Raw genomic sequence first — 26925 nt, 5'->3', positions numbered from 1 at the left:
TATCTTAGGTCTTAGCAGAGATAGACATTTGTTGCATACATTTTTGCTTCTTTTAATTTTGGAGGGATAAAGAGTTTTTGGCTGAAACTTATGTGGTTTATTTTCATAGTATAGGTGGAGGATACACAAAAAAAAAAAAAAAGCTCTAACAATGTGTTCTGTGTTTGAAATTTCCAATAAAGTTAATTTTAAACAAACTTTTACGCAGTTAAAAAAAATCCATTACTGACCACTCTGCTTGCGTGCAAAGAAATTAGCGCAGAGGGGTGAAGCACAACGAGAAATTAAAGCACTAAAATTTATTGTTCGCCTAAGGAACCCAAAAAATTACCATTCAAAATTGGAAAAGTCTAGAGGACCAACAACTTTTGTGTTTTTTGGCCAGTACTTAACCATCAAAAGAAAAGTGAGTGATTTCTCACCATTGGATGTAATCTCACACCATTAAAAACATTATTGATGGCCAATTGATGGTTACAAAATACCAAAGTTGTTGCCCCCTAGCATTGCTCTTAAAAATTTATATACATACATATACATTAGAAACTTATGCTGTTTTTGCATACGCATGTGTCCAAATATTTGAATACGTATATTAGCAAAAAATTAGTTTTTACAAGAGGCTCAAAATGAGAGAGAGAGAGAGAGAGAAATGCATCCAAGTTGTGATATCTAAGCCCCGGCGACTTGCTGGGCTTGTTTCATCTTCTTGCCTTTACTTTTCATTGTCTTTCCAACTGCAACACCTTTGTCCACATCTTCAGTTTGGTTTTCAATCCTTGCAAAGACTGGTTTTGGTTGAGCCATGACTTGGCCACCTTTAAGCCCGCCCCACTTTGTGTCTCCCTATAATACAACAAAAAATAGAAATTAAAATTAGCCAACAGAAACCATCAAGTGCTGATGATGGGTAGTAGAAGCATCTGTGTGAAAGAAGAAAGAAACCCAAGTTGCTGCATCGAATTGGTCCCGGGAATAGCCAAGCTGTTCGTATATTCTCCAACTCAAGCTCGGTGTAACAGGAAGTAATGCAATTGCAATAATTCTCGCCGTCTCCAATATAATTACAAGATCCTGCACCAACATCATCAGAAAAAAAAAATGAATTGGTTAAGCTTATTATACTTCGTTAAGATGGAAAACAAAGTTCAATGCGAGGAAATGACAGTGTTCATGAACCATATGATGCCACTATTGTAACCAAGACTAGAAAGCATTCATTGCAAGTGAAACATCTTAATATTGTAATGATGTAACTTCTATTGAGAGCAAATGGAATTTTACAACAGTATATAAATACATCAACAAATGGTTGTAGTAAATTACCTTCGCAGCTGCTTCAGAAGCAGTCCCACCTTGCTTAAACAGAGACCATGGTGCTCGCTCATCCATATAGAAATTACCAACATTACCAATCTCAAGAACAGCTTCACAAGCTGATGACAGGGAAAGATTCTCATAGTGCATACGAGCTTTATCAACCTACAAATGTAAACAACGGTAAACCTTTGCCTCAGAGCAAACTCCCCGAACTCACAAACAATGGTGAAAAATTGGCATAATCTCTAACTGGTGAAAAATTGGCATAATCTCTAACTGCTGAAAAATGGCTCACTTTAAATTCAATACAGAAATAATGAAAAACCTAGAGTTCCTAAGACTTTACCAGCTTCTCTACGTTGTCTTTGAATTCATTTCCTTCCGCTGCAGTAGTAGAATCAACCACCAGAGTTGATTGGCAGTTCTTTTTTAGAAGTCCCAGTGTACGATTAAGAAGATTTCCTGCAAAAATAATGAAGGAAATGCATACCAGACTTGACATTGAAGTCTTAAATAAAAATTTAAAAAATAAATAGAAGTGACTGAATGTTACAAGCAAAGAAAGCAAAGCTAAAAATACCGATTGTGTTGGCAAGATGTGCATTCACAATATTGATGAAGCGTTCCTCTGAATAGTCTCCATCACTGCCGAATTCCACCTCTCTGAGGAAGAAGTATCTAACTGCATCTGTCCCAAATCTATGAACTAATTCATTTGGTTCAAGAGTATTCCCTAGTGACTTTCCCATCTTCATGCCATCCTAACATTTTCAAAATAAAAAGCATTGCTGCATGAAATAAAATTTAATATAAGAACCAGATTCATAAAACTTTGGTCTCTAAGCTTTTAGTAACCCATATTTTGTTAAACAATTGATTCAATCAAACTATCCCAAGTCAAATAATAGTGATAATAATAACTACGATTATTATTGATGTTGTTGATCTTTTTCAATAGCCATGGGTTGTTTTCAAGAGGTGCCTCAGAGAGAAGCAAAGCACCTTAAATTTTATTACTATTATTACTACTACTATCATTATTAACAATAATACTGGACTTTTCTCAGCTATTACAACTATCATCTCTTGGGAAGAAAGTAGTGGAATACAAGGAAGTTATACTTGCTATAACAATTACTTCAAGAAGAAACATAAGAAATAGTAAGCATGTTCAACTATATTACCTTTGTCAAGAATCCATGCCCAAAAACCATTTTAGGAAGACTTAGTCCAGCAGACATTAGCATAGCTGGCCAGTAAACAGCATGGAAGCGTAGAATATCCTACAGATATTAAAAAAAATAAAAAAGATAAAAAAATGTTAGATAAAAAATACCAGCAAAAAGGAAAACTACAAATAAATTGTGGGATCATTTGACCTTTACAAGTTATTACCACTGAAAATGGTTACAAATATCTTGCTTAAATGATAGTAAAATATATGTAGTAGAATATTAAACGAAAAGAAGGAAAATAAAATAGGGGGCATACCTTACCAATCAAGTGCAATGCAGCTGGCCAACCTGAAGAAACAGCATTTAGTAGATCAGGCTGCTCCTGCTCATCAGATAGCGCTGATATATAGCTGCAAATACCAATAGAAAATAAAAAGTACGTAGTAGAAATTTAGTAAGGCAGGTTGCAATTTAAATATTCAATCAAATAAATATTATAAGTGATATAGTAGCACTCTGAATTATTGTTAAACATTTTTCATGAATTCAGCAATAAATTTTGGGGGAGGGGGTTCTTACCCAAGTAAAGCATCAAACCATACATATATAGTTTGACTTCTGTCATTGGGAATAGGGATTCCCCAATCAACTGATGCTCGTGAAATAGAGAAGTCCCTAAGGCCACCTTTAACCCAGCTTTGAACCTTGATGTATAAGAAAGAAATTAGTTTTTAAAGAAGATAATATTCAAGAAACTCCATTTAAAGATATACCTAAAGAGACAATATGAAGTTCATTAGATACCCATTATTACCTATAGTTTGTAGTTTAAACAGCTATAATTTCTAATATGCTTGGGCTCGAATGAGGGAGTTGGTAGAAGTGCAAGTACTAAAACCAATCAGAGTCTAACACCTTGCAATTTATATTTGACTTAAAAAATGAAACTCAAATTCAAGCTTTAGTTTGACTTCTAACAAAATGAAGTCAAATTCAGATTTGTGACCACAAAATTACTGAAGTGGCAGTAGAAACTCTATTGTCTTTAGTCACACAACCTTATAAACATATAAGATATAATATAAAGTCATGTCTGATTGGCTGAGTATTGAAGATTCTTATAAAAATTTATCAAATGTTAACTATAATAGGATGCTTCTTTTGGTTTTAGGTTTCTTGCTATCTTGGAGCATTATTGGACAGGCCTCATCATTAACTCAAGCACCACCCAAGGCTTAAGAGACGTAAAATGGCTTAGGTACATTGGGATTGTTCACCTGTATCTACGCCAATCCCAGAAACATATAAGTTCCATTTCTCAATCTACTCTGAAAGTACTGGCACTGAATGCAGCTAAATGAGCTCTGAAGATAAAATTTTATACAAACATGACACGCAGTAGACTAAAAGTGCAATTGACAAAGGCAACTAAAATATAGTTACAAAGACAAAAAGGATTCTTCATTGCCTTACCTCGTTTAAACGGAAAGAAGGTTGCACAAAATTCGGGTTTTTATTCAAAGCTTCCTCTAATGACTTCTGGTATTTTGAAAGTGCAAAGAAATAGTTTTCCTCTTTCCTAGAATCACATGGCTTTAGGTGAACAGGACAGCAATTATTCTCAAGCAATTCCTTCTCATCCTGCATCAAATAGCAAGACACTCTTCAAGACTGCTTGTACATAAAGTCACCGGACCCTTCAAAACAAAGAGCCCATACAAAGTCCAAACTATCACCTTGTATTCCTCGCAGTTCACACAATAAAGTCCCTCGTAATCCGCTTGATAAATGTCACCTTTGGCGAGCACTCTTGAATAAAATTCCTTCACAATTGCTTCATGCTTACTATCAGTTGTTCTAATGAATTTGTCGTAGGAAATATCTAACTGCAATCAAAAGGAATAACAAAAGAATATCACCAAAAATAGGAAGCACCAATCTGAATGTTCAACGATTAAAGCAAAATAAAGCGTAGATATTCCAGCAAATATTAAGGAGTGAGTTACATCTTTCCACAGTGTCTTGTAAGCTTGTGAGATGACATTGCAGTGATCAAGTGGGGTGGAACCCTGGGCCATTGCAGCAGCTGCAATTTTTTCTCCATGTTCATCGGTGCCAGTAATGAATATAACTTTCTTTCCCAATAGTCGCTGTCAAATGATGAAGTCACAGACACTTAACACAAAATAATCACTTCAAAGCAGGTAATTTCAATTCCCAAATTTTAGAGTGAAATGGAGCAGAAAGGGAGTTGGACCTGAAAGCGAGCAACGGCATCGGCGGCGATGGTGGTGTAGGCGCTGCCCATATGGGGAGGGGCATTGACGTAGTAGAGAGGGGTTGTGAGGACAAAGGATTCGCCATTTGTGGTGGAGCATGTGCAGAACAAAGCTCTGCGGTTAGGGTTCGGAGAAGAGTAGAATCTGAGGGGCCTGTGAGAGAATCGAGAATCTCTGGGGCGCAGAGAGACGTGAGAAGGGTTCAGAAGGGAGAGAGTGTTCATTCTAGCTGCCATGCCACTTCTTATCTTAGGACTCCTAAACGGATAAATAAAAATATAAATTTACTTATTTATTTAATTATTTATTGCTTTAAAATGATTAAAAATAAATAATATTAATATTAATATCAATATCAATATCAATATCGTAAACATTTAAAAGAACCAACGTAGATTTAATTCAAAATTAAATTCGAATAAATTGCAAAATAAGCTAAGCAGAGCACTGGATCTTGTAACGCACGCGCTCATCTTAAGTCCTAAGTGCTTAAACCCTACTGCCTCCGCCTCCGCCACTCTCCGCCTACACTTCCCCGGAGGCGCCGCCACTCTTTCTGAAAAACATGAAGAACCTCAAGCTCTACTTAGAGGTTCCTCTCTATCTCCAACTAAACTCCGACGCCGATGAAACCCTGCGCTTCTCCGCCTTCGACATCGAGCGCAACCGCCTCTTCTTCTTCTCTTCCCACAACATCATCTACACCTCTCACCTCTCCTGCTTCCATGTCAGTTCCCTAATTCATCTTCTCAATATCATTCATTCACGTTCCATCCAAAAGCATCCGTAATTTACAGTTTCTATCGTGATCTGATTTATTCATTTTGCAACTTTTTTTATTTTTGCAGGAAAAAGGAACTTGGAGCAAGAGTTCTTTACCTGCGGATGGTGTTGGCACTGTTGACCTGGAACCTGATGATTCGGTTACTTCATTTGATTATCTTATGGAGAAAGAAGCGCTTATTCTGGGAACTGCAAATGGCCTTTTGATTCTCTACAGCGTCGAAGATAATGCGATTGAAGTTGTTGGGAACGTGGAGGGTGGTGTCAGGTGCATTTCGCCAAGTCCTGATGGGGAACTCATTGCTATACTCACTGGTTTTGGGCAGATTTTGGTGATGACTTGTGATTGGGATTTGTTGTATGAAACCCCGCTTGGTGATGATCTTCCTGAAGCCATTGACGTAAGTAAGGACTAAGCACCCTTCTCTCTGTTTTTCATGCCCACAAAAGATAGTGTTCTTGTTTTATTTAAAGAAGAAACATATGTATATTATCATTTTGTGCGATAATGGTTCTGTATAGTGCTATTTATATTGCTAGCAGATATTAAGTATTAACCCATTTTCTTAGATGGTTTTTAGGGAGATCCTGAAAATAAGCGGATTTGAGGTGAAGGATTATATTAATATCGATGGGCTTATGCCACTACTTGTTCTTTAACTAACTGGTGATAAGTGTTCTATTTTTATGCAGAGACGTTTCAAAATAGTGACCAAACTTGCTGTGTTTCAGGTGAAGAAAAGTTTCTGTCGAATCTGTTTGAACAGCATCCTATCTCTTGGCGAGGAGATGGAAAATACTTCGCTGCGATGTGTGATGTGCTAAGTTCTGATCCATTGCTTAAGAAGCTTAAGGTTTGGGAACGAGATTCTGGGGCTTTGCTTGCTTCCTCTGAGGCAAAACCTTTTGCTGGGACCGTTTTGGAGTGGATGCCCAGTGGCGCTAAAATTGCTGCAGTTTATGATAGAAAAGATGAAAATAAATGTCCCTCAATTGTTTTCTTTGAGAGAAATGGATTAGAAAGAAGCAAATTTAGCATCAATGAGGGAGTTAACGCAAACATAAAAGCTCTGAAGTGGAATTGCAGCTCTGATCTTCTTGCGGGTGTTGTTGAATGTGAAAATTATGATGCTATAAAAGTATGGTATTTTAGTAATAACCACTGGTACCTGAAGCATGAAGTTAGATACCTGAAGCAAGATGAAGTGAGTTTCATCTGGGATCCAGCAAAGCCATTGCAGTTAATTTGTTGGACACGTGGTGCTCAGGTCACAGTTTACAACTTTGTCTGGGTCACAGCTGTTACAGAGAATTCTATTGCACTAGTTGTTGATGGCTCTAACATTCATGTAACCCCCCTTTCCTTATCCTTAATGCCACCTCCTATGTATTTATTTAGCCTGAAATTTTCTTCTCATGTCCGGGGTATGGCTTTATATTGCAAAAACTCCAAGAACCAGTTAGCTGCATTTCTTTCAGATGGTTGCTTATGTATTGTTGAGTTTCCATCAATTGAAACCTGGGAAGAACTGGAGGGGAAAGAATTCAATGTTGAAGCTTCTCATGCCGAAGTAGTTTTTGGATCCAATTTACATCTTGTGTGGCTGGATTCACGTACACTACTAGCTGTTTCTCATTATGGTTTCTGTTACAGTAATGACTTATCTCAAACCTCATTGAGTGAGGGAAGTGTCCGAGGCTTCTATTTGCAGGAAATGGAACTAGAGTGTTCTGAGGATCATGTTCCGGGATTATTGACGTGCTCAGGCTGGCATGCAAGAATCTCAAAGCAAAGTTCCCTTGAAGATCAAGTGATCAGCATTGCTCCAAATCCTGCTGGTAAATGTTCTGCATATATGCAGTTTTCTGGTGGAAAGATCAGAGAGTATGTCTCAAAAATTGGCTTTAATAGAGGATATCCTGAGCAAGAATATCAAGATTTTTCATCGGCTTGCCCATGGATGAGTGTAGTGCTAGTTGACAGTGGTGGGCAATCAAAACCCGTGCTTTTTGGGATGGATGAGATTGGCAGACTGCAAGCAAATGGCGGGATAATCTGTAGCAACTGTAGCAGTTTCTCATTTTACTCAAATTTGGATGATCTAGTTACCACACATTTAGTTCTTGCAACTAAACAAGATTTGCTTTTTATTGTTGACATTTCTGATATATTTAATGGTGAGTTAGATACAAAGTATGCGAACTTTGTTCACATCAACAGCAGGAGAAGACAAGAAAGTGAAAACTACATAAATATATGGGAGAGAGGTGCTAAAATTGTTGGAGTCCTACATGGGGATGAAGCTGCCATTATACTGCAAACTACTCGGGGAAACCTAGAGTGCACGTACCCTAGAAAATTGGTTTTGGCCTCTATCATCAATGCCTTAGTTCAAAAGCGCTTTAAAGATGCATTATTTATGGTTAGGCGACATAGAATAGATTTCAATGTTATTGTAGATTACTGTGGTTGGCAGGCATTTTCACTATTGGCCTCTGAATTTGTTAGACAGGTTAACAATCTGGGTTACATAACCGAGTTTGTTTGTTCCATAAAGAATGAAAATATTATAGAGAAACTCTACAAAAATCATATTTCAGTCCCCTGTCCAGAGATTGCTAATGTTATGCTAGTTGGAGATATCGCTGGTGACAAGATTTCTTCTGTTCTGATGGCTGTAAGGAAAGCACTTGAGGATCACTTGACAGAAAGTCCAAGTAGGGAGCTTTGCATTTTGACCACTCTAGCCCGGAGTGATCCTCCGTTACTTGAAGATGCTCTTAAGAGAATAAAAGTCATCCGTGAAATGGAATTGTCTCATGCTGATGACCAGAGGAGAATGTCTTACCCTTCTGCTGAAGAAGCATTGAAGCATCTTCTGTGGTTGGCTGATCCAGATGCTGTCTATGAATCTGCATTGGGTCTGTATGATTTAAATCTTGCAGCAATTGTGGCATTGAATGCTCAGAAAGATCCTAAAGAATTTTTGCCTTTCTTACAAGAATTGCAGCGTATGCCTACTCTGTTAATGCAATATAATATTGACCTGAAGCTGAAAAGGTTTGAAAAGGCTCTCAGACATCTTGCATCCGCTGGAGATTCTTATTATGATGATTGTATGGCACTTGTGAAGAAAAACCCTCAACTTTTTCCATTGTCTCTTAAACTTTTTACTGACCCTGCAAAGAAGATGCCCTTCCTTGAGGCATGGGGAGATTATCTTAGTGACGAAAAGTGCTTTGAAGATGCTGCAACAATTTATTTGTCATGTTCCTGCCTGGATAAGGCTCTGAAGTCTTATCGTGCTATTAATAACTGGAGTGGGGTGCTTACAATTGCTGGGTTCCTTAATCTTGGAAAAGATGAGGTCCTGCATCTTGCTAGTGAGCTTTGTGAAGAACTTCAAGCCCTTGGTAAACCTGGGGAAGCTGCCAAAATTGCCCTGGAGTACTGTGGAGATATTAGCAATGGGGTGAATTTGCTGATTTCTGCAAGGGAGTGGGAGGAGGCACTGAGGGTTGCTTTTATGCATAGAAGAGATGACTTAATTAAAGCAGTGAACAACGCATCTGCGGAATGTGCAAGCACACTTATTGGGGAATATGAAGAAGGCATAGAGAAAGCAGGGAAATACTTGGCCCGTTACTTGGCTGTTCGACAGAGAAGATTACTTCTGGCGGCAAAGCTCCAGTCAGAGGAACGTGCAGCGAGTGATATTGATGATGATGCTGCTTCAGAAACTAGCAGTAATTTGAGTGGAATGAGTGCATACACCACAGGGTATGCATTGATCCTATATTATCTGATTATATTCTGCAAGATGTATCATGCTGATTTATAATACACCCCGAAATATTTTCACTTTAGTGATATTGTTCGCTATCATTTATTTTTCTCCTTTCATCAACAGGACCCAGAGAAGTTCTGCTGCTTCCCTTAGCTCAACTGCAACTAGCAAGGCAAGAAACAGCAGACGTCAGAAGAAAAGAGGGAAAATCCGTCCTGGGAGGTATTTGGACATGATAAATTTCTGTGAACCCCGACCCAGCAACTTCTCCTCATGCACAATTGTTGTTTTTATTAGTAACTGAAACACGTGAATGCTAACGTTGGTTTACTCACTATTGCAGTCCTGATGAGGAGATGGCCTTGGTGGAGCATCTTAAAGGCATGTCCTTGACACCGGAAGCCAGACGCGAGCTGAAATCTTTGTTGGTTTCCCTTATGATGTTGGGTGAGGGCGAAACAGCTAGGAAGCTACAACATGTGGCGGAGAACTTTCAACTTTCTCAAATAGCAGCTGTTAGATTAGCTGAAGAAACAATGTCTAATGATATCATAAATGAGCAGGCACATACCTTGGAGCAATACAGTCGAAAAGTTCGGAGCCATATGCACGATTCGGAGGCATTCTCCTGGCGACTTAAAGTTTTTATATCCTTCGAGTGAGGGTAGCAAAGTTACATAAGATAGTATCTTATGTTGGATGTATCTTCATACAGTTTTTGTGATGTTAGCATTCAGAATATGAATTTCTAAATTCTAAGATTTGATTTTTCTATTTAGGCATCTATGCCAACGCCATGACTTATTATGCCTAAGTAGAGGTCGACTATACGAACCATTAACGAGTAGCTTGTTTCATCTTTGTGTCCCTTCCAGGCTTCCACCCACCTAAGAGCAATGCAATGCAAATTATGTTGAAAATTCATTATCAATGCAGAAACTAACTTAAAACGAAATATATTTAATTATGAATTTATGATATGATTCATGTTGATTAGTAAAAATTTTGCTTCAATGTTTATGCCTCCATAGCCCATACACAAAATAGGAAATTTGTGTGGGGGTTAATAGTCAAACTTGTTTTTTAAAAATGGTAGTTCTCTAAATTTTTTTCAAAATGTTAAAAGGAACTAAGAGAGTATTTGACCATTAACTCTATTTGTGTGTGATGATAACTCTATTTGTATGTGATGGTATGCGATATTGTCAACTTCAGTCTATCTTTTCTTCTCTTTGAACTGGTTTCATTCATTCAATCTAAAAGTAAATTCGTAGTATTGTTGTTTTAACTTGTAACAATTACTCATAATACCCCTTTCACATTTCAAGGTATTTCATATCTGGCACTAGCATTGGCTTGTGGATTTTGTAGTTGCAATATAGATGTGTATGAACTATGATATATAAACTGAATTAAAAAATCATTTTAAAAGGGCCCCAACCGGGTTCGAACCGGTGACCTCTTGATCTGCAGTCAAATGCTCTACCACTGAGCTATGGACCCATTTAATGTTAAATTTTTTATTTTATTATTATAACCCAAATTAGAATAGATACAAACCTCTTTATTACTATTATTTAAGCAGGCTGACGTGCCCGGATTTTACGCCGTGATCAACTCTCCTATGACTAATTTTTTTTTCTTCATACTTTCATAGTTTAAACGGTATATTTTATCTCCTTTTTGTTTCGAAATATATTTGTATACATTTTTCACCTATATTAATATACTGTGTGGTGACTTATTATATCGGGTTTACGTACCACCCGAAAGTAGCTAACAAAGGTTTGCTTCATTGCTTGCCAATTTTCTACTCATGCACTTTCTTATGTTCAAGGGAATTGTTTTGTTTCTAGTACCATTTATAATTGTAAGTGTCCAATTTTAGTAGAGACATGCCATTTTATATATTTTGGGCACACAAGACATGCCTTTAAAAACAAGATTGAAAACAACCTTCTCTCTCTCTCTCTCTCTCTCTCTCTCTCAAAAAAAAGGGCCATCTTTTCATCTTAAACTTCTGTTAACAGGGGACAAAATACCCAAAAATATAGTTTATAAATTAATAATAAGAATTCATTTTAACAAATATATATGCACTAAATTTATCACAACATGACCCATGAAAAAAGAAATATATGCACTAAATTTATACATAAGTATTCACTTATTTTAAGAAACTAACTTTTTCTATTAAAAAAAAGTTCAGATACAGTTTTTTTTAAGAAAAAGTGAAAAAAAGACAAATTAGTTAAATGTTAACTAAAAGACATATATTTATTAGAATTTATGGTAATAATTTAAAAATAAATATCAAATTGTTGTTGTTATATATTGTTCAAAGAGAAATGCAAGATGAGATTAAGGAGACAAGTAATAGCCTTGGTCCTCCAAAATTTTGAAAAACTATACATATGAGATATGTGTTTGATAAAATAAAAATATTTAATGACTTTATATGTAATTATTTGTTATAATATGATGAGTTTAAGTTTTACTTATTTTCTTTACCAATACATTTACTTAATCAATTCAATATTATATACTCAAGTTTTTATATTTTTAAATAATTTTTATATACTTATTTCTATAGAAATAATAACTTACATGCTTATGTTTTAATAATATATTATTTACTTTAGATATTATTTTCTTATGAAAATTATTATTATTTTTTCTAAACTTATAAAACTTTTACTTTACTTTTTTATGATAATTTATTTCCATAGCTTTGAAAGTTGTATCTTATATTTTATAAAAGTATTCGTATCTTTGAGATAATTAATAATTCATAATTTATTTTCTAGTTTTTTAAACTATTAAAGAACTAATTTTAATTAAAAATATATGTAAAAACTTCTTAACTAAACATATCATAAAAGTATTAGTATCTTGTAATTTATAGAGTATAATTAATATTGTTATATTTTTTATATAATTTTTATGTCAAAAATAAAATTACTGCAAAAAAATATATTTTTTTTTTATATATTGATAAAATCTTTAAAAAGAATAATTCAGCAATTACATATCATGCATAGATTTTTATGTAATAAAAAAATATAATTAAAAAATTTGCATAAAATTTGGTCCATATATTAAAATTTTTAGATTCGTTTATGAAAAAATTGTCTATTTACAGATCAATAATATAATTTAATCATAATAATAAAATTAATTTAATATAAAATTAAATAAACATAAAATCAACAAAAGGTATACTTAAATACTATACTAATATACAATGTCCTAAATATATTCTAATAATAAGTATATGTTAGGGCAATTTACGCAAATAAAATGATTGAAGAAAACGTTTACGCAATACAACATTGGCAATTTTCAGACGCAAATGTAATAAACGCAACTATATATAATCCGTTACACCCTGTAGCGAAAATCAATTGCACGTAATCCGCTACAGTGTACCGTGGATTGCGTTGAGGGCTGCTTTAGTCATAAACCGCTACACCCTGTAGCGGTTTATGCTCAAATGGTGCTACACTCATAATCCGCTACACCCTCTAGCGGATTATGAACAATGTGGATTGATGGGAAGATGCCCCAACTAGACCGGCTGGCCGATACTCCAACAAACACTCAGGTGCAACGACGGGCATCGAGGTGGAGGCACCACCCATCGTGGTGGACTGGGGGTTTGGAGCGGATGCACCAGAACTATCGATCCCATGCTCCAGCTTCGCAAACAACTCATATATCCTCACTTCTGGAAAACTCCGACGACAATGAAACAACACCCGCATATCTTCATCTGTTCGTAACACGAACGTTTCATATTGCACGCCGGTTGACACAACCGCAATAGGGATCTTGTAGAACAGCTTCTTCACCCACTTTGTGCCACCCACGGCCAACTTTTGCAGTATACTGCTCTTCTCTGACAAAAACACTCAGCGGTTCTCTGTCTGTAAACTTCACACCGTGCCTCTTACTCTTTTTTATTTTTTCAGAATGATGCACTAACACCAAAAAGCTCTCTTCACTCTCCATTCCTCAAGTGATGAATGAATGAGAATGACACTCTACACAACTTGTTGGGTATATATAGGCATCTTCCCATCAATCCACATTGTTCATAATCCGCTAGAGGGTGTAGCGGATTATGAGTGTAGCACCATTTGAGATAAACCACTACAGGGTGTAGCGGTTTATGACTAAAGCAGCCCTCAACGTAATTTGCGGTACCCTTTAGCGAATTACATGCAATTGATTTCCGCTACAGGGTGTAGCGGATTATATATAGTTGCGTTTATTACATTTGCGTCTGAAAATTGTCAATGTTGTATTTGCGTAAACGTTTTCTTCAATCATTTTATTTGCGTAAATTGCCCTATATGTTATGTGTACATAAAAGTTGTACAAAACTCTTGGTTCAAGTTGAATCTAATGAGTAGGGGTGTACATGGCCCGACCCGACTCGAAGATCCGGTCCGGCTTTAAACACTTTAGGGGCTAATTTAGTGTGATTTCATCGGGTTTAAGATCGGGTAAGGGTCTCAAAAATAAATCTTGTCATTATTTCGGGTCGGGTCCGGACCATAGCTCGGGTCACCCGATGACCCAGTCATCATACACAATTAATATTTTGTGTTATTAGTGATGGATGGTGGCTATTTTTATGTGGAATTTAAATATTGTAAACCTTAATATTTTGTGTTATTAGTCATTATAAGATTATAAGTTAATGTTTTATGTTTAAAATGCATAAGACTTTATACTAATGCATAATATTGTGTTATTTGTATTGATTTAAATATTTGGTATTATTAGACAATATTAGTATTGATTATGGTTATACTATAATTTTAGAGAAGGATTGGTTTTTATTATATTTTTTTAAGTCAATTTTACTATGTAAATTGTGAAATAATGGTTGAAAATTAGATGATTCTTACATGTTAAAAACTCGGTTTTCACCCAGCCCAAAGGTACGTAAGTTTCATTAAGTCTAAAATCGAGTTATGGACCTAGTCTATATTTCGGAACAAGTCTAGGTTAAGTCAAACCCGATGTGACCCAGCCCATGTACACCCTTACTAATGAGTAATGACTTATCCTTGCACCATTAAATTATGAATTTGAGGCGCTTACGGCATAAACAGAAAATGATTGCAATAGAAGAAGAATTTTGGGCACATCACATGGGTGTCCATTTCATTTTTTGAATATTTTGAATGAGATGATCGAAGTGAGTCACATGCCGCACAGCGTAAAAAGGAATAGAGGATCGTGTTTGTAAACGTTTCATGTTTGCGCCTTTTGTCTCTTTCTTTCTTTCTCGTACCTTTTTGTTGGTTTTTGGTGCCACTTGCACTTTTTTCTGACGAACCTTTTCTCTCAGCTTCTCTTTCTCTCTCTGGATGGTGGTGAAGATGATAGAATGGCAGAAGCAGTTACAGAATAATGAGAAGGCAGATCGTACTAACAACAATATGATGTTTGTGAAGGTTATGACTGATGAACAGTTAGAAACTCTGAGGAAGCAGATTGCGGTTTATGCCACTCTCTGTGACCAGCTCGTTGAGATGCATAGAACACTCTCCACTCACCACGATCTTACAGGTTTCATATTTTTATTTCTTAATTCTCTCATCAATCATCTTACTTTTGTGATAGATTATCTACAAACATAAACCAGCTTCAATTTTCAGTTTCAATCTTCAGCAATCAACTCTTTAACAAGCTTGAAAATTGTTTGATTATTGCAGCTGCAAATTTAATCGATGATAATTTCTTCACCCAAAGTCTAAGGTTTAGGTTTATCATCCAATTTTCTCTCTTTAGTGAACACCAATCTGAATATCTGATCCCTCTCCATTCACCAATTTGGTCTTTGTCGATTTACACGAAAGCCAATGCGAGCTTTAACAAAATAATAATCATTAACCAATAATAATCATTACCCAAGCACAAGTTTCCCTTCTATTATTGATTTTCTATGATATGTAATTTAGCAGAATTGTTAAAAAAATCATCAGAATTTATTATTTTTTACTATAAGTTAATCATCAATATTTAAAATATGAAATAAAATATGTCGTTGGATTATGAAACTAAAAGAATTAGATTAAAAAAATTGAGTTAATAATTAAATGATAGCAAAAAATAATAAATTCTGATAATTCTTTAATATTTTTTATTGTATATTGATTAATATCTTTATTGTATTCGAATTTGTTAATATCGTGAAAACTGACATATAATTATTTTAGAGTGTGCACATTATACTCTTTAAGTGTGATCTTTCTCTGAATCATGTGTTAACTGAGATGTTTGTGCAGAGGATTAATTTTTTATTTGTTTGTTAATATAAGAAAGTGATTGTGGTTTAATTTTCTTGATTAGGAGTTCGGGTGGGAAATATATACTGCGATTCATTGATGACATCAGCAGGGCAGAAAATAACGTCTAGGCAGAGGTGGACACCAACACCATTGCAGCTTCAAATTCTTGAGCGGATATTTGATCAAGGAAATGGAACTCCAAGCAAGGAGAAGATTAAAGAGATCACTGCTGAACTTAGCCACCATGGCCAGATTTCTGAAACAAATGTATACAATTGGTTCCAAAACAGGCGTGCAAGATCAAAGAGGAAGCTTCAAAATAATGTGCCACCTACTACTATTGAATCAGAAGTAGATGCTGAGGTTGATTCTAAGGATAAGAAGACAAGGCCAGAGGAGTTAATTGGTTCCCAACAACAACAACATAGTACCATCATAATGACTAATGCTTCTGCTACTAATAGGCCAGAAAAGTTGTGCTTTCAAAACCCTGAGTTGCAGTATTTAAATAATCAACATCCAAACAAGAACAACAAATCAGATCCCATTTTCACATCAGATGGCACTCTAAGACCCTTAAGGAATTTTAGTCGTATGCCTGTTTTTGATGATGTTCTATCAAACTCAAGTACGTGGCTTCACATTCTTTGAAACTCATTGGATATTTAGAAAAGCAGATCTATACTACAATAAAATAAGTTTAATTTGATTCAATTTTTTCTCTAATATTTGAAATATGTTTTATTTCTATTTTTATTATAGTTAGTTATTTTTTTTACCATCAACTATTAGTTAAATTTTTTTTCCAAATTTATTCTCAATTACCTATTTTAATCCTAATTCTAAACTTTAATCAAACCAAATTCCACCCCCCAAACCATCAAAGTATTATAGATGATCCTCTCTTTAATCTATCATTCTATTATAGCAATTCAGCTAAGTCCAACTATATTTATTAATTTTATTTTTGCAGGGGGAGATTATCTAGATGGAAAAATGGAAGTAGGTGGAATGTATAATTTATATCAGCAAGGAGGAGACTACAACTTGGGGGGTTGACACTTGACATGCATGATGAGTTGTTTTCATTTTGGTACAAGTTGTGTGTCTGATCAATTAATGTGACTATCTGTAAAGAATTGGAAGTTGGGAGTGTGGTTGTTGGGCTTTTGTTTATGACAATATCAAGATATGTCTTTTGTAATTTGTACTAGGGTTCTATAAATTATTCAGGAGGTTGGCATGTACATGTTACTTATTCCATGTTGAGAGGTTGGTTTTTGTTGGCTTTGGATGCTACATTTTATTTCTTTCTTCTTCAAAGTTCAAAGTGATCAGGCGAGTTTGATAAAATAAGGTATCTTAACGGATTGCATGTTAGCCCAACCACCGCGTTATACCTAAACTAGTAAATAATATTAATTTTGGGAAAAAAGACAAAAAAAAAAATGGTTAAAAGAGGTTTGTTAGAGTAAGTTATAAACATAAGTTAATAGTCAAAATCGTTCTGAAAAGATATTTTGATCTTCATTTTTGTCCCGAAAGATAAAATTAATCAAATTCGTTCCCGAAAGATAAACAATCTAGTCGCATTAGTCTTTCTGTCATCTCCTGCGCTGAGGCGGCTAACGCTCGCTGACATGACCTGTTAACTGCCAATGTGGCACTCGTTTAGTACTTTTTTGTTGCTGATAAGATAAATTTATTACATCAATTCAAATCAGTCCCTAAATTCATGGACCTTAATTCCAAATTCAAAGGAATCGAACCTCATCTCCATAGCAGATTTTATGTTCCCAGGTTGTCTATGTTGCCGCCTGCGTCACTGCCTATGCCTTCAACACCGTCATTGTCTGTGCATCGACGTCGTCTGCATCGTAGCCGTCGCTCAAAGTAGAATTCATGGATTCTGTGATGCTATGGGTTTTTATTAGAATGCCGGTTCCATCTGCTAAAGACGAAGACGTGATACATTAATTGAATTATAGAATGGATGAATTTTTGTCACAGCGCAGAAAATGACGGAAGGACTAACGCAATCAAATTGGTTATTTTTTGGAGACGAATTTGATTAATTTTATTTTTTGGAGATGAATATAAAAATCGAAGTATTTTTCAAAAATGACTTTTGACTATTAACTCTTATAAACATTACAGTTAACAGTTTATAAAAAGTGGCATTTTTTATTTAAATTTTAACCCAAAAATACTCATCTGCGTGACTAAAGCATCTCTCAAATTGATTTATTTTGAATAAAATAATATTGTTTATACATATTAAATATAAAATATTTTATTAATATATATATTACTTTGTTCTATAGTACTGGTATATAATGTTATCAGGTAATTACATGGAGTTCATTTGAAATGAAATTGTATTTGATCGGGTGCTAAATGAGAATTAAGTTGAAACATGATATAATATCTCGTGTACGCGCATTAAAGACTAATTTGTTATGAATTGAAGTTTTATTTAAAAATTTATAGTTAATAATAAATTATTGTATATATAAAATAAAATTTAAATTTTTGACACTTATTTAAATAAATGATTAAGTTAATCAATCAACTCATATATATATAAAATTAAGAAAAATTAATTTTAGGATATCATGTATATTATTTAAATGAGTAAATCATTATTTTTGAGTTTTGACCATCAAAATTTAAACGTTGACAAAACTAATCATAAAAAGCTACTATTTCAACCCACGAAAGTTAAAAAAGCTGACACCTCTATTCATAGAAGAAGAAAATTACTATTTATACTCATGAAACATAAGTTCTGCACAACAAAATTATCTAAACACTAAAAAATTACCTAAAAATCTCAAATTACCCTTATCATTACCACTACTACCATCATCCCCCATCTCTCTCTTCGCATCACCTGAACACCCTCCGATCTAACCTTCATTTCTCTGCCACAAACCACCTCATTGCCGCTCCTTCATCACCTCAATTAAAGTACAGTGTATTGAAAAATAGTGACCTCATGAATTACCTCGGATAAAAGCACCTTTGGAGGAATCAAAATCAACTCAGAAAGAAATTTGAAATGGATGACAATGGGTGAGAGTCAAAATTAGATCTTGGTTCCAGTTGAGTGTGAAGCTGTTTGAGTAAACAAAACAACGAAAAGGGTGTCATGGAAAAAGCTGACAAAAATAGGGCGAAAAATGATACAGATCCAAAGTGTGAAGAGAAAGGATCAAATCTGAACAACCAAACATAGAAGTCTCATGTATTTTGATTCACTTTTTCTGGGAGGAAAGAAAAATGGCGAAAGAGACAGAGAGAGAAAGAGCTCGCTGCGATTTTGGTTCGCAAAGGAGACCGCGGTGGTGGCGGCTAACGCAGGGCCCATTTGGGGCACTGGTTTGGTAATGAGGAGAAGGTGGCCACGGTAGGTGAGGGTGGTCGGCAGTGAAGAGAGAATAGGGGGCATTGCGACTCTAGGGTTGCTGGCGGCGGCGATGCAGGGGCTGGTGCAAAAGTCCTTTGGTCGGCAAGGGCGAGACAGGAAAGGAGAGAAGGAGGGGTAGTCATTGACGCTGACGCTGGAGGCTGCAAGAACGAAAACAGAGGCCGCGACATTTGTCACGGAGGAGGAGAGGTGGCTTGTGGCTGAAAAAAGGCCGCGACATTTGTCACAGAAGAGGAGAGGTGGCTCGTGGCTAAAAAAATTGCTGCTAGGATTGTTTAAAAATCAATTAATTATTGGTGAGAGAGAGAGGATGGGATTAGTGGTGGTGGTGGTGGTAAGGTGACGAGCAGATGAGGATGATGGAGTGACTAGTGGAGAGGAGAAAGATAATGCAGATGATGATAAGGGTAATTTGGAGTTATGTAATTTTTTAGTGTTTAGATAATTTTGTTATATGAAACTCATGTTTTATGGATACAAATGATAATTTTCTTTTTTTTTTTATGGGAAGATGTGTCAGCGTTTTCAACTTTATGGATAAAAATGTTAGTTTACTCAAAATTTAAGCCAATCTTATACCTATAAATGATGAGTTCCTTAGACAAAAATACTTAATTATTAAATTTTTGTTGACTCTATAAAAAAAAACATATTAAATTATAAAATTATCCTTCTATCACCATCTTCAATCTATTGAAACCTAACTAATGCCCAAACCTTTAAACGACAATGTTCAGTAACCAATACGACACCAACATTACAACATGGGGCTCGCGCGTTAAGAGGCTCTTTCAGGTTGAATACGCCATGAAGATAGTAAAGCAGGATTCTACTGCAATTGGCTTCCGATCCAAAATGCACGTCATTTTGACATGCGTCAACAAGGCCAACCCCAAGCTCTCTTCTCACAAGAAGAAGATCTTCAAAGTCGATTACTACATCGGCGCCGCCATTGCAGAATTCTCCGTCAACGACTGCGTTCTGTCTTGGTACATGCGCAACGAGTGCATTAACTATTCATATATCTACGAGTCTTCTCTTTCCGTTGGACGACTGGTCGTTCAACTCGCCAACAAAATTTAAGTATCAAGATTTAGAGTTTTTATTTTTCTCATTAGTAATTCAATTATTGGATTATGTATTGATGTGCTAGGATTTATTTTGTGTTTTAAAATGTTAAATATGTATATGTAATTTTGGTATTTTTTGTTTTTTAAATTAATTTAAATCGTTAAATTTGACCATATTGATTGATTTTTAGATTTGTGGTATTATTTGTAACTGTGAGTAGTGATGAAGTGAAAAAGAAGAGAATAAGAATAGTTTTCTATCGATGAGTGTGACTGTGTGAGGTTAGAGATAAATTTTGTGTTTTTGTTAATGTTATTAAAAAAAAAGTTAAGAATAAATTGAAGATGATAATAGAAGAATAATTTTAGAATAATATTTTTTATAAAATTAACTAAAATTTAACGATCGAATATTTTTATTTAAAAAAATTATTTTTTTATGAATATAAAATTAGTTTAAAATTTTTTATAGATAATTTTATGAGTATCTAAATCTTCAATAATATTATTTACTCTATTTTTATTTAAATTTTCCGTTAATAGAGTATTTTAATGAAATTTAAGTAACTTTCAAGTATAAAAAAAATCTAGAACTTAAAAGAAATGAATAGGAATTAGTTAAAAAAATATGAAAATCATTAGAAAAGAATATTATTTTTTCTCTTTTTCTTTTTATTTTTATTCTCTTTTTATTGTCTTTTTTGCTAAAAAAAGTTATTATTCATATAAAAAATAATTTAATTTAATTATTTATATAATATATTTATATTTTGACTAAAACAATGATGTGAAAAGTTTGTATTGTTTGTTAACCTAAAAAAAAGTTTAATTTTGATATACTAATAATATAACATATTTTATATAATCGTATAATTATAATTGTTTTTTAGATAATCATTCACATATTTAATATAAAAGATAATTATTTTTATTAATGTGATATTATATAGGGCAAAAAACACAATTAAGCCAAGGGAGGAAACAAATTACATGAATCAGCCAAACTGAAAATAGCTTTACGAATCAGTCAAAGCACATTACTATGTAATTCGAACTACATTAACATATAATTCGAACCAACCTAACTCGAATTATGAAGGAACATGTGATTAACCTAATTCGAATCTACATGGTTCGAACTACCAATGCATAATTCGAACTAGGTTTGTTCGAATTACACACTTTAACGCTTCCCCAAGTAATTCGAACGGGGCTGGTTCGAATTACATAGGTTTCGGCTATATAAGGAGTTCGAATCAGCCTCATTCGAATCACTTTTCCATTCTCATACCCCACCAAATCCCAGAGAAAACGACACAGATTCGATCCAACAAAGACTCGAACAAAATACTCAGGCGATGGGAGACGATCCGGAAAGGCTATATTGGTTGGACGGAGTTGCTCATATAGCCGAGGTCATCAACAACGAGGTTAGTAGATAGAAAACTTTGTGCTAGCGGTTTATCTGACTTAGTGGTTTTGCATGCGGTTTTAGTGGCAATTTATCCTAGTGGTATTACAAGTGGTTTATTTTAGAGGTTTTGCATGCGGTTTAGTTGGTGGTTTATGTTAGTGGTTTTTATTAGTGATTTTTGTTAGTAGTTTTGTATGCGGTTTTGTTGATGGTTTATGTTGACGGTTTTTTTTTGTGGTATTGGAAGTGGTTTATTATGTGATTTTGTGTGCGGTTTATGATAGTGGTTTTGCATGTGGTTTTCGTAAGTTGATTTGTATGCGGTTTATGTTAGCGGTTTAAGCATGTGGTTTTGCTACTGGTTTGTTATATTGGTTTTGCATGTAGATTCTGTTAGCGGTTTCCATAAGTGGTTTTTGGTGTTAATTATTTTTGTCACTGATTTTCTAAGTGGTTCTAATAATGCTGTCCATGTAATGCGCAGCCACAACGATGCATCAGGAGCATGCGGCGGCAGCAAGGCATGCGACTTGATGAGCGGTATGTTTCGTACTTGCAGATGGCCAGATTATACCATATTGCGAGGCTGAACGATAGATGGTTCCGGTTAAATGAGCCCCTTGTCAGTGCCTTCGTCGAGCGGTGGCGTCCGGAGACGCACACCTTCCATATGCCGTTCGGAGAGTGCACGATCACACTTCAGGACGTGGCGTACCAGTTGGGGTTGCCAGTGGACAGGCGTTATGTCAGCGGTTGCCTTACAGATTTCCAGATATACATACAGGGTGGCCATCTAGCTTGGGTGTGGTTCCAGGAGTTGCTTGGAGTGATTCCTCCTCCGAGCCAGGTTCAGAAGTTCGCAGTAAACTGCACCTGGTTCGAGGAGACTTTTGGAGAGTGCCCCGAGGGAGCCGATGAGGAGACTGTGCGACGCTTTGCTCATGCCTATATCATGATGTTGTTGGGCACTCAGCTGTTTGCCGACAAGTCCAACAACTGCATTCACATCAGATGGCTTCCCTACGTAGCTAGGCTTGAGGAGATGGGTACCTACAGCTGGGGGTCTGCAGCACTGGCATGGTTGTACCGGTGCATGTGCCGAGTGGCGAACAGACATGTGGTGAAATTAGCGGGCCCACTTCAGCTACTTCAGTCCTGGATCTTTTGGCGCTTTCCTAGGTTTAGGCCTGCTGGGTATGATACCTGCAGCTGGCCGTTGGCCTCGAGGTACCCTACTCAGACTTTTCTATTTCAATTTAAAATAGTTAATGTTCATGTACGCTTGTAATGTATTACAAATCTGTCACACTTTTAATTAGCTATAACACCCATGTGAGATGCAGGTGGTCAGGTTACAACTCTTCTGGTAGCGAGAAGGGACCTAGAGTGCAGACGTGGAGACTGAGGATAGACATGTTACAGGCCAGGGATGTGAGTATACTACTGGCTAAGTTTATTTAATTAACTAAACTTTATGAATTTGGAACATGAATTGGCCTGACAATGTTGGAATTTTTGTGCAGTTTATCTGGATGCCGTATAGCTCCCCCGAGGTACTACAGGTTGTGCATCTGGAGGCGTTGGAGCCTCGGCGTACGGCGATGTGGCGGTCTGTGACGTCATTGATATACTTTGCCGTTATAGAGTGGCATCAGATAGATAGGGTTCTACCGCAGTTCGGCGGAGTCCAGGCCCGTCCGCAGCCCGCCCTGAACATCGACTTTCTGATGTCGAAGGACGGGAGAGGCGGTGATCGTTGGTTCCCGTCCGCTTTGCAGTTCTGGCATATTCATTGGGAGAGTCGTGCGGACCACGTTCTCCGGTTCGATGTTGTTGCAGACCCTGGACCCTCACATGACTTCCTGGAGTGGTGGAGTCAGCATGGAAAGAGGTTCTTGTCACCAGAGATGTATTTGAGGGATCCGAGAGCCGTTCCTATTCCTGTGGAGGCATCACAGAGGGGTGCTGGGCGAGTTCCTGACATGGATCGTGTTGACAACGTACCGGATAGGCGTCGGGTCGAGAGGAGAGCCCGTGTGGGGACACGACGGAGCCAGCATAAGTGGAGGTGGCTGGACCAGGCTATGGACGAGGCTGACGGGGACGGTCGACGTGGAGGAAGACGACGAGGGCACAGAGGGAGACGGAGAGGACGTGATGCGGCGGACGAGCACGGTGATAATGGTGACGACGATGACGATGATCAGCACGGGCCCGTGGAGGGGGGGTTGCTGCAAGGCATGTTGTAGTTGGTGGTGTTAGTCCCCATGTTGGCGGGCATGGAGGCGAGTGGTACGGGTCAGGTATGGATGACGGGGCTGACCATGGTGACGGTGGACTTGGTTCGGGGCCGCTTGGAGATTACTTCGTTGGTGTCCCAGCCGATGATCAGACACTTCAGGAGAGTACGCCATGGGTTAGCCCGGGGATGATGTTTTCAGACTTCATGGCAGGTGATGAGCTTGATGCGGACTTCGGCAGGTCACACTTTCTAGAGGAGATTACTGCCATCATGCAGGAGGATGATGCGGACCGTAGGCGTTGTCAGAGCTCCGGCACACAGGCACCTTTAGATGTCGATCTGAACGAGCCTCCTACGATGCCTGCTGCTGACCATTTTGCATTGGGTGGTACTCCTCCTTCCGCCTACACTGCTGCGTCACATTCAGTTGCCGGGCCGTCTCGGGCACCCGTCCAGCCTAGGCCATCTGCATAGCCTGCTCCGAATGAGGAGGAGGATGAGATCGAGGACGAGGAGCCGCTTATCCGGAGAGGCCACAGGACACGGGTACCCCATCGTTGCTTCACCGGCTCGCATCTGTTTAGATGATTCATGTATCCTGTATGTTGTTTGTTCATGTTCATTGTTGTATCTTAGCCAAGTTTATTATTGTCGTTGATGTACTTTGACGATCCAACATGTAGTTTGGTTTTTTATGTTTCAGTATGTTGTTCCAAATCATGATATTGTACTTTGAAAATGGCTGTTTAGTGTTTATTTCAGTTACTAGCATAGTTTCCGCATCATGTCTTAATTTAATTTGTAGATTTATTTATTGCCGTGTGCATTCAACAAACATTTCGTTCAAAACTCCGGAAACAGAACATATTCATTAATTAAGATCCCATGCACAGTACATCGCATTAACATTAACAAATTCTATCGCTTATCAACTACAAGTAAGAAAACCGATAACAGTGGAATCTAAACGCCAAAGTGAAATAAACAAAGTACCAAAGGTAACAATACACCTACTCATGTCCCCCTGTGTGCTCTGCTCCTCCGACCTGTGGGCAACTCCGACGTGTGTGTCCGGGTTGCCGACAGAGGCCACATCTCTTTGGCCGGTTCAGATCTGCCTCATCCATATTGGTCTGTATCCGAGTGGACCTCGGATGACCCTCTCTCACACGCCTCTTGTTAGGGTCCCGGATCACAGTCGGCCCGTCATATGGTGGCCAGAAACCCTCCGGAATGGGAGGTGTGAATCCCATCTGATACACGCTAAACACCGAACTAAGACGATACACCTGGTGGACATAAGGCTGCCATGTGAGCCGTGAGTAGGCACAGCATGCCAGTGCGTGCGGACACGGGAAATGAAGTGCCTGGAAGTATCCGCAGTCACATATCTGAGATGCAAGCGAGACTCTGTAGCTACCCAGTGAGAACGAACCAGTCGGAGTCTCTCTGCAACGGTGAACTCCGAGTTATCCCTGTCGTACAAAGTCACCATGAAGCACCTCGCCGTCTTCAAGTTGGCCTCGATACACTTTACCAAGTTCTGAATGAATTGTTGTCCGGTTCCCAGCTGGGCTTCAGCCTCTCTCCCCTTGCGAACAAATAGTTCGGCCAACCTTCCGTACGTTGCCTTCACTAGCGATCACACAGGGAGGTTTCTGACACCCTTGAGGATTGAGTTCACACACTCAGAGATATTCGTCGTCATGTGCCTGAATCTCCACCCCTCATCACAATGCTGTGTCCACAAGGAATACTCAATCCGGTTCGCCTAGTCACACATTGCCGGATCTTCAGACCGCAGAATATCAAACCAGTAATCGACCTCTACCTCGGTCTTAGTGTACGCTGCGTTGACAAGTAGCCTCCTTGCGTCTTTGCCCTTGAAGGTTAGGGCGAAATTTGCCGCTACATGTCGAATGCAGAATGCCCGGTATGCAGATGGAGGTAACCAACCTCCGTCGGGAGCCTCAAGCGCGGCCTTGATGCCGTTATGCCTGTTCGATATAACCAGCAGACCCGGCTGCGGTGTCACATGCTGACGCAGGTGGGAGAGAAAGAAGGACCAGGACTCAGCATTCTCACCCTCGACTAATGCGAATGCAACAGGGAGTATGTTGGAGTTTCCGTCCTGTGCAATCGCGACAAGCAACGTTCCCCCATACTTGCCATACAGATGGGTGCCGTCAATACTAACCAGCGGCTTGCAATGACGGAATGCCTCGATACACGGTGAAAACGTCCAGAATAGTCTGTGAAAATAAGCTTGAGACTCGTCCAGCTGTCCACCAACTCGAACAGGGCTCGTCCTAAGGACTGCAACAGTACCAGGCATCGTCAACTGGACTCCTAACACCCACCTTGGAAGCTCGTTGTACGACTCATCCCAGTCACCATAGATGAGTGCAACAGCCTTCTGCTTCGCCAACCAGACCCTCCTGTACGTCGGCCTAAACCGAAAGTGTGCGGCCGTGGCATTTAGGAGCACCTTGATGTTGACGGATGCATCAGCCCTAACCATTGGCATAATGAATGCCGATATCACATGATAATCCAAACTCCTATGGTCGCTGGAGATGGAGGTGGCGAGACACGTATGCGGTCCATTGTACCGTTTGACTTCCCAAAGGCCCTTGCGCTGTCGGAGACTCAGCCAAATCAACCATGTGCACCCATTCCCGAACTCAGAACATTTGCCCACATACCGGCGATAGTCAGACTCCACTACCTTGTACTGTACCCCTCGGCGGATGCTGTAAGTCTTCACACTTTACAGGGCCTCATCTTTATCCTGAAATTACTGACCAACCTGGAACTCTGTCAGACCTGCAGACCCTTCCGCATCTCTAGCGCCAAATCCAGCAGGCTGCCCAGGAACTCCCTCCTGCCTCATTGCATCCAAGTTCAAAGAGAAAAAATGTGGAGGATACTGCTGTGTGACAGAGCTAGAACCACCTCCCACCCCAGCAGGTTCGCTCGCTCCAATATCATCGCCACTGTCATTAGCAATCATATCCAGCTCGACATCACCGTCCTCTGGATCATCCAACAATTCATCTCCAACCCCAGGCGGTGCAGCACACTGTAAAGAGGTCGGCAGAAATTTCCATGTTCCGACC

The 26925-nt window shown here is 37.9% G+C and overlaps 4 protein-coding genes and 1 non-coding gene across 9 annotated transcripts; 3 read left to right on the top strand and 2 right to left on the bottom strand.

The window, feature by feature from the left end:
- Positions 1 to 298: 298 nt before the first annotated feature.
- LOC112777315 (methionine--tRNA ligase, chloroplastic/mitochondrial) lies at positions 299 to 5036 on the bottom strand. The gene is made up of 12 exons (XM_025821659.3): positions 4753 to 5036; positions 4502 to 4645; positions 4232 to 4381; positions 3969 to 4136; positions 3075 to 3199; positions 2812 to 2905; positions 2505 to 2603; positions 1901 to 2081; positions 1667 to 1782; positions 1327 to 1482; positions 946 to 1074; positions 299 to 846 (listed from the first exon to the last, which is right to left on the bottom strand). Exons 1-12 carry the CDS (start codon positions 5008 to 5010, stop codon positions 673 to 675), a joined length of 1794 nt encoding a protein of 597 aa, XP_025677444.1. The 5' UTR covers positions 5011 to 5036; the 3' UTR covers positions 299 to 672.
- A 113-nt stretch (positions 5037 to 5149) lies between these two features.
- Positions 5150 to 10213, top strand: LOC112775103 (elongator complex protein 1). 2 transcript variants are annotated; one of them, XM_025818570.3, is made up of 5 exons: positions 5150 to 5501; positions 5623 to 5962; positions 6290 to 9338; positions 9469 to 9567; positions 9689 to 10213. In XM_025818570.3, exons 1-5 carry the CDS (start codon positions 5340 to 5342, stop codon positions 10005 to 10007), a joined length of 3969 nt encoding a protein of 1322 aa, XP_025674355.1. In that variant the 5' UTR covers positions 5150 to 5339; the 3' UTR covers positions 10008 to 10213. The 2 variants fall into 2 exon arrangements, with proteins under 2 accessions (XP_025674355.1, XP_025674356.1); XM_025818571.3 differs by having other exon boundaries at positions 5163 to 5501; positions 5623 to 5958.
- Positions 10214 to 10775: 562 nt separating this feature from the next.
- Positions 10776 to 10848, bottom strand: TRNAC-GCA (transfer RNA cysteine (anticodon GCA)). Its single transcript has one exon. It is a non-coding gene; the product is annotated as a tRNA-Cys (tRNA).
- Positions 10849 to 14419: 3571 nt separating this feature from the next.
- LOC112777216 (WUSCHEL-related homeobox 13) lies at positions 14420 to 16956 on the top strand. Of its 4 annotated transcripts, none has more exons than XM_025821531.3 (4): positions 14420 to 14614; positions 14708 to 14928; positions 15712 to 16278; positions 16624 to 16956. In XM_025821531.3, exons 2-4 carry the CDS (start codon positions 14727 to 14729, stop codon positions 16707 to 16709), a joined length of 855 nt encoding a protein of 284 aa, XP_025677316.1. In that variant the 5' UTR covers positions 14420 to 14614; positions 14708 to 14726; the 3' UTR covers positions 16710 to 16956. The 4 variants fall into 4 exon arrangements, with proteins under 4 accessions (XP_025677316.1, XP_025677315.1, XP_025677317.1 ...); XM_025821530.3 differs by having other exon boundaries at positions 14434 to 14601; XM_025821532.3 differs by having other exon boundaries at positions 14467 to 14597.
- A 2853-nt stretch (positions 16957 to 19809) lies between these two features.
- LOC112779125 (proteasome subunit alpha type-1-B-like) lies at positions 19810 to 20163 on the top strand. The gene has a single exon (XM_025823379.1). The coding sequence runs from the start codon at positions 19810 to 19812 to the stop codon at positions 20161 to 20163; it is 354 nt and encodes a 117-aa protein (XP_025679164.1).
- Positions 20164 to 26925: the final 6762 nt, after the last annotated feature.

The sequence above is a fragment of the Arachis hypogaea genome, chromosome 19, assembly GCF_003086295.3.
Source record: "Arachis hypogaea cultivar Tifrunner chromosome 19, arahy.Tifrunner.gnm2.J5K5, whole genome shotgun sequence".
Lineage (NCBI taxonomy): Eukaryota > Viridiplantae > Streptophyta > Magnoliopsida > Fabales > Fabaceae > Arachis > Arachis hypogaea.
This window is presented reverse-complemented; position numbering and strand designations above follow the sequence as displayed.

Coding starts and splice junctions, on each gene's coding strand:
- LOC112777315 (XM_025821659.3), bottom strand. CDS start 5,010: ATGGCAGCTAGAATGAACACTCTCTCCCTTCTGAACCCTTCTCACGTC. Junction 1,783..1,900: donor ACATCTTGCCAACACAATCG/GTATTTTTAGCT, acceptor TTATTTTTGCAG/GAAATCTTCTTAATCGTACA. Junction 1,075..1,326: donor CTTCTGAAGCAGCTGCGAAG/GTAATTTACTAC, acceptor ATGTTGGTGCAG/GATCTTGTAATTATATTGGA.
- LOC112775103 (XM_025818570.3), top strand. CDS start 5,340: ATGAAGAACCTCAAGCTCTACTTAGAGGTTCCTCTCTATCTCCAACTA. Junction 5,502..5,622: donor CTCACCTCTCCTGCTTCCAT/GTCAGTTCCCTA, acceptor TTATTTTTGCAG/GAAAAAGGAACTTGGAGCAA. Junction 5,963..6,289: donor TCCTGAAGCCATTGACGTAA/GTAAGGACTAAG, acceptor GCTGTGTTTCAG/GTGAAGAAAAGTTTCTGTCG.
- LOC112777216 (XM_025821530.3), top strand. CDS start 14,546: ATGATCGAAGTGAGTCACATGCCGCACAGCGTAAAAAGGAATAGAGGA. Junction 14,929..15,711: donor CACTCACCACGATCTTACAG/GTTTCATATTTT, acceptor TTTCTTGATTAG/GAGTTCGGGTGGGAAATATA. Junction 16,279..16,623: donor TGATGTTCTATCAAACTCAA/GTACGTGGCTTC, acceptor TTATTTTTGCAG/GGGGAGATTATCTAGATGGA.
- LOC112779125 (XM_025823379.1), top strand. CDS start 19,810: ATGTTCAGTAACCAATACGACACCAACATTACAACATGGGGCTCGCGC.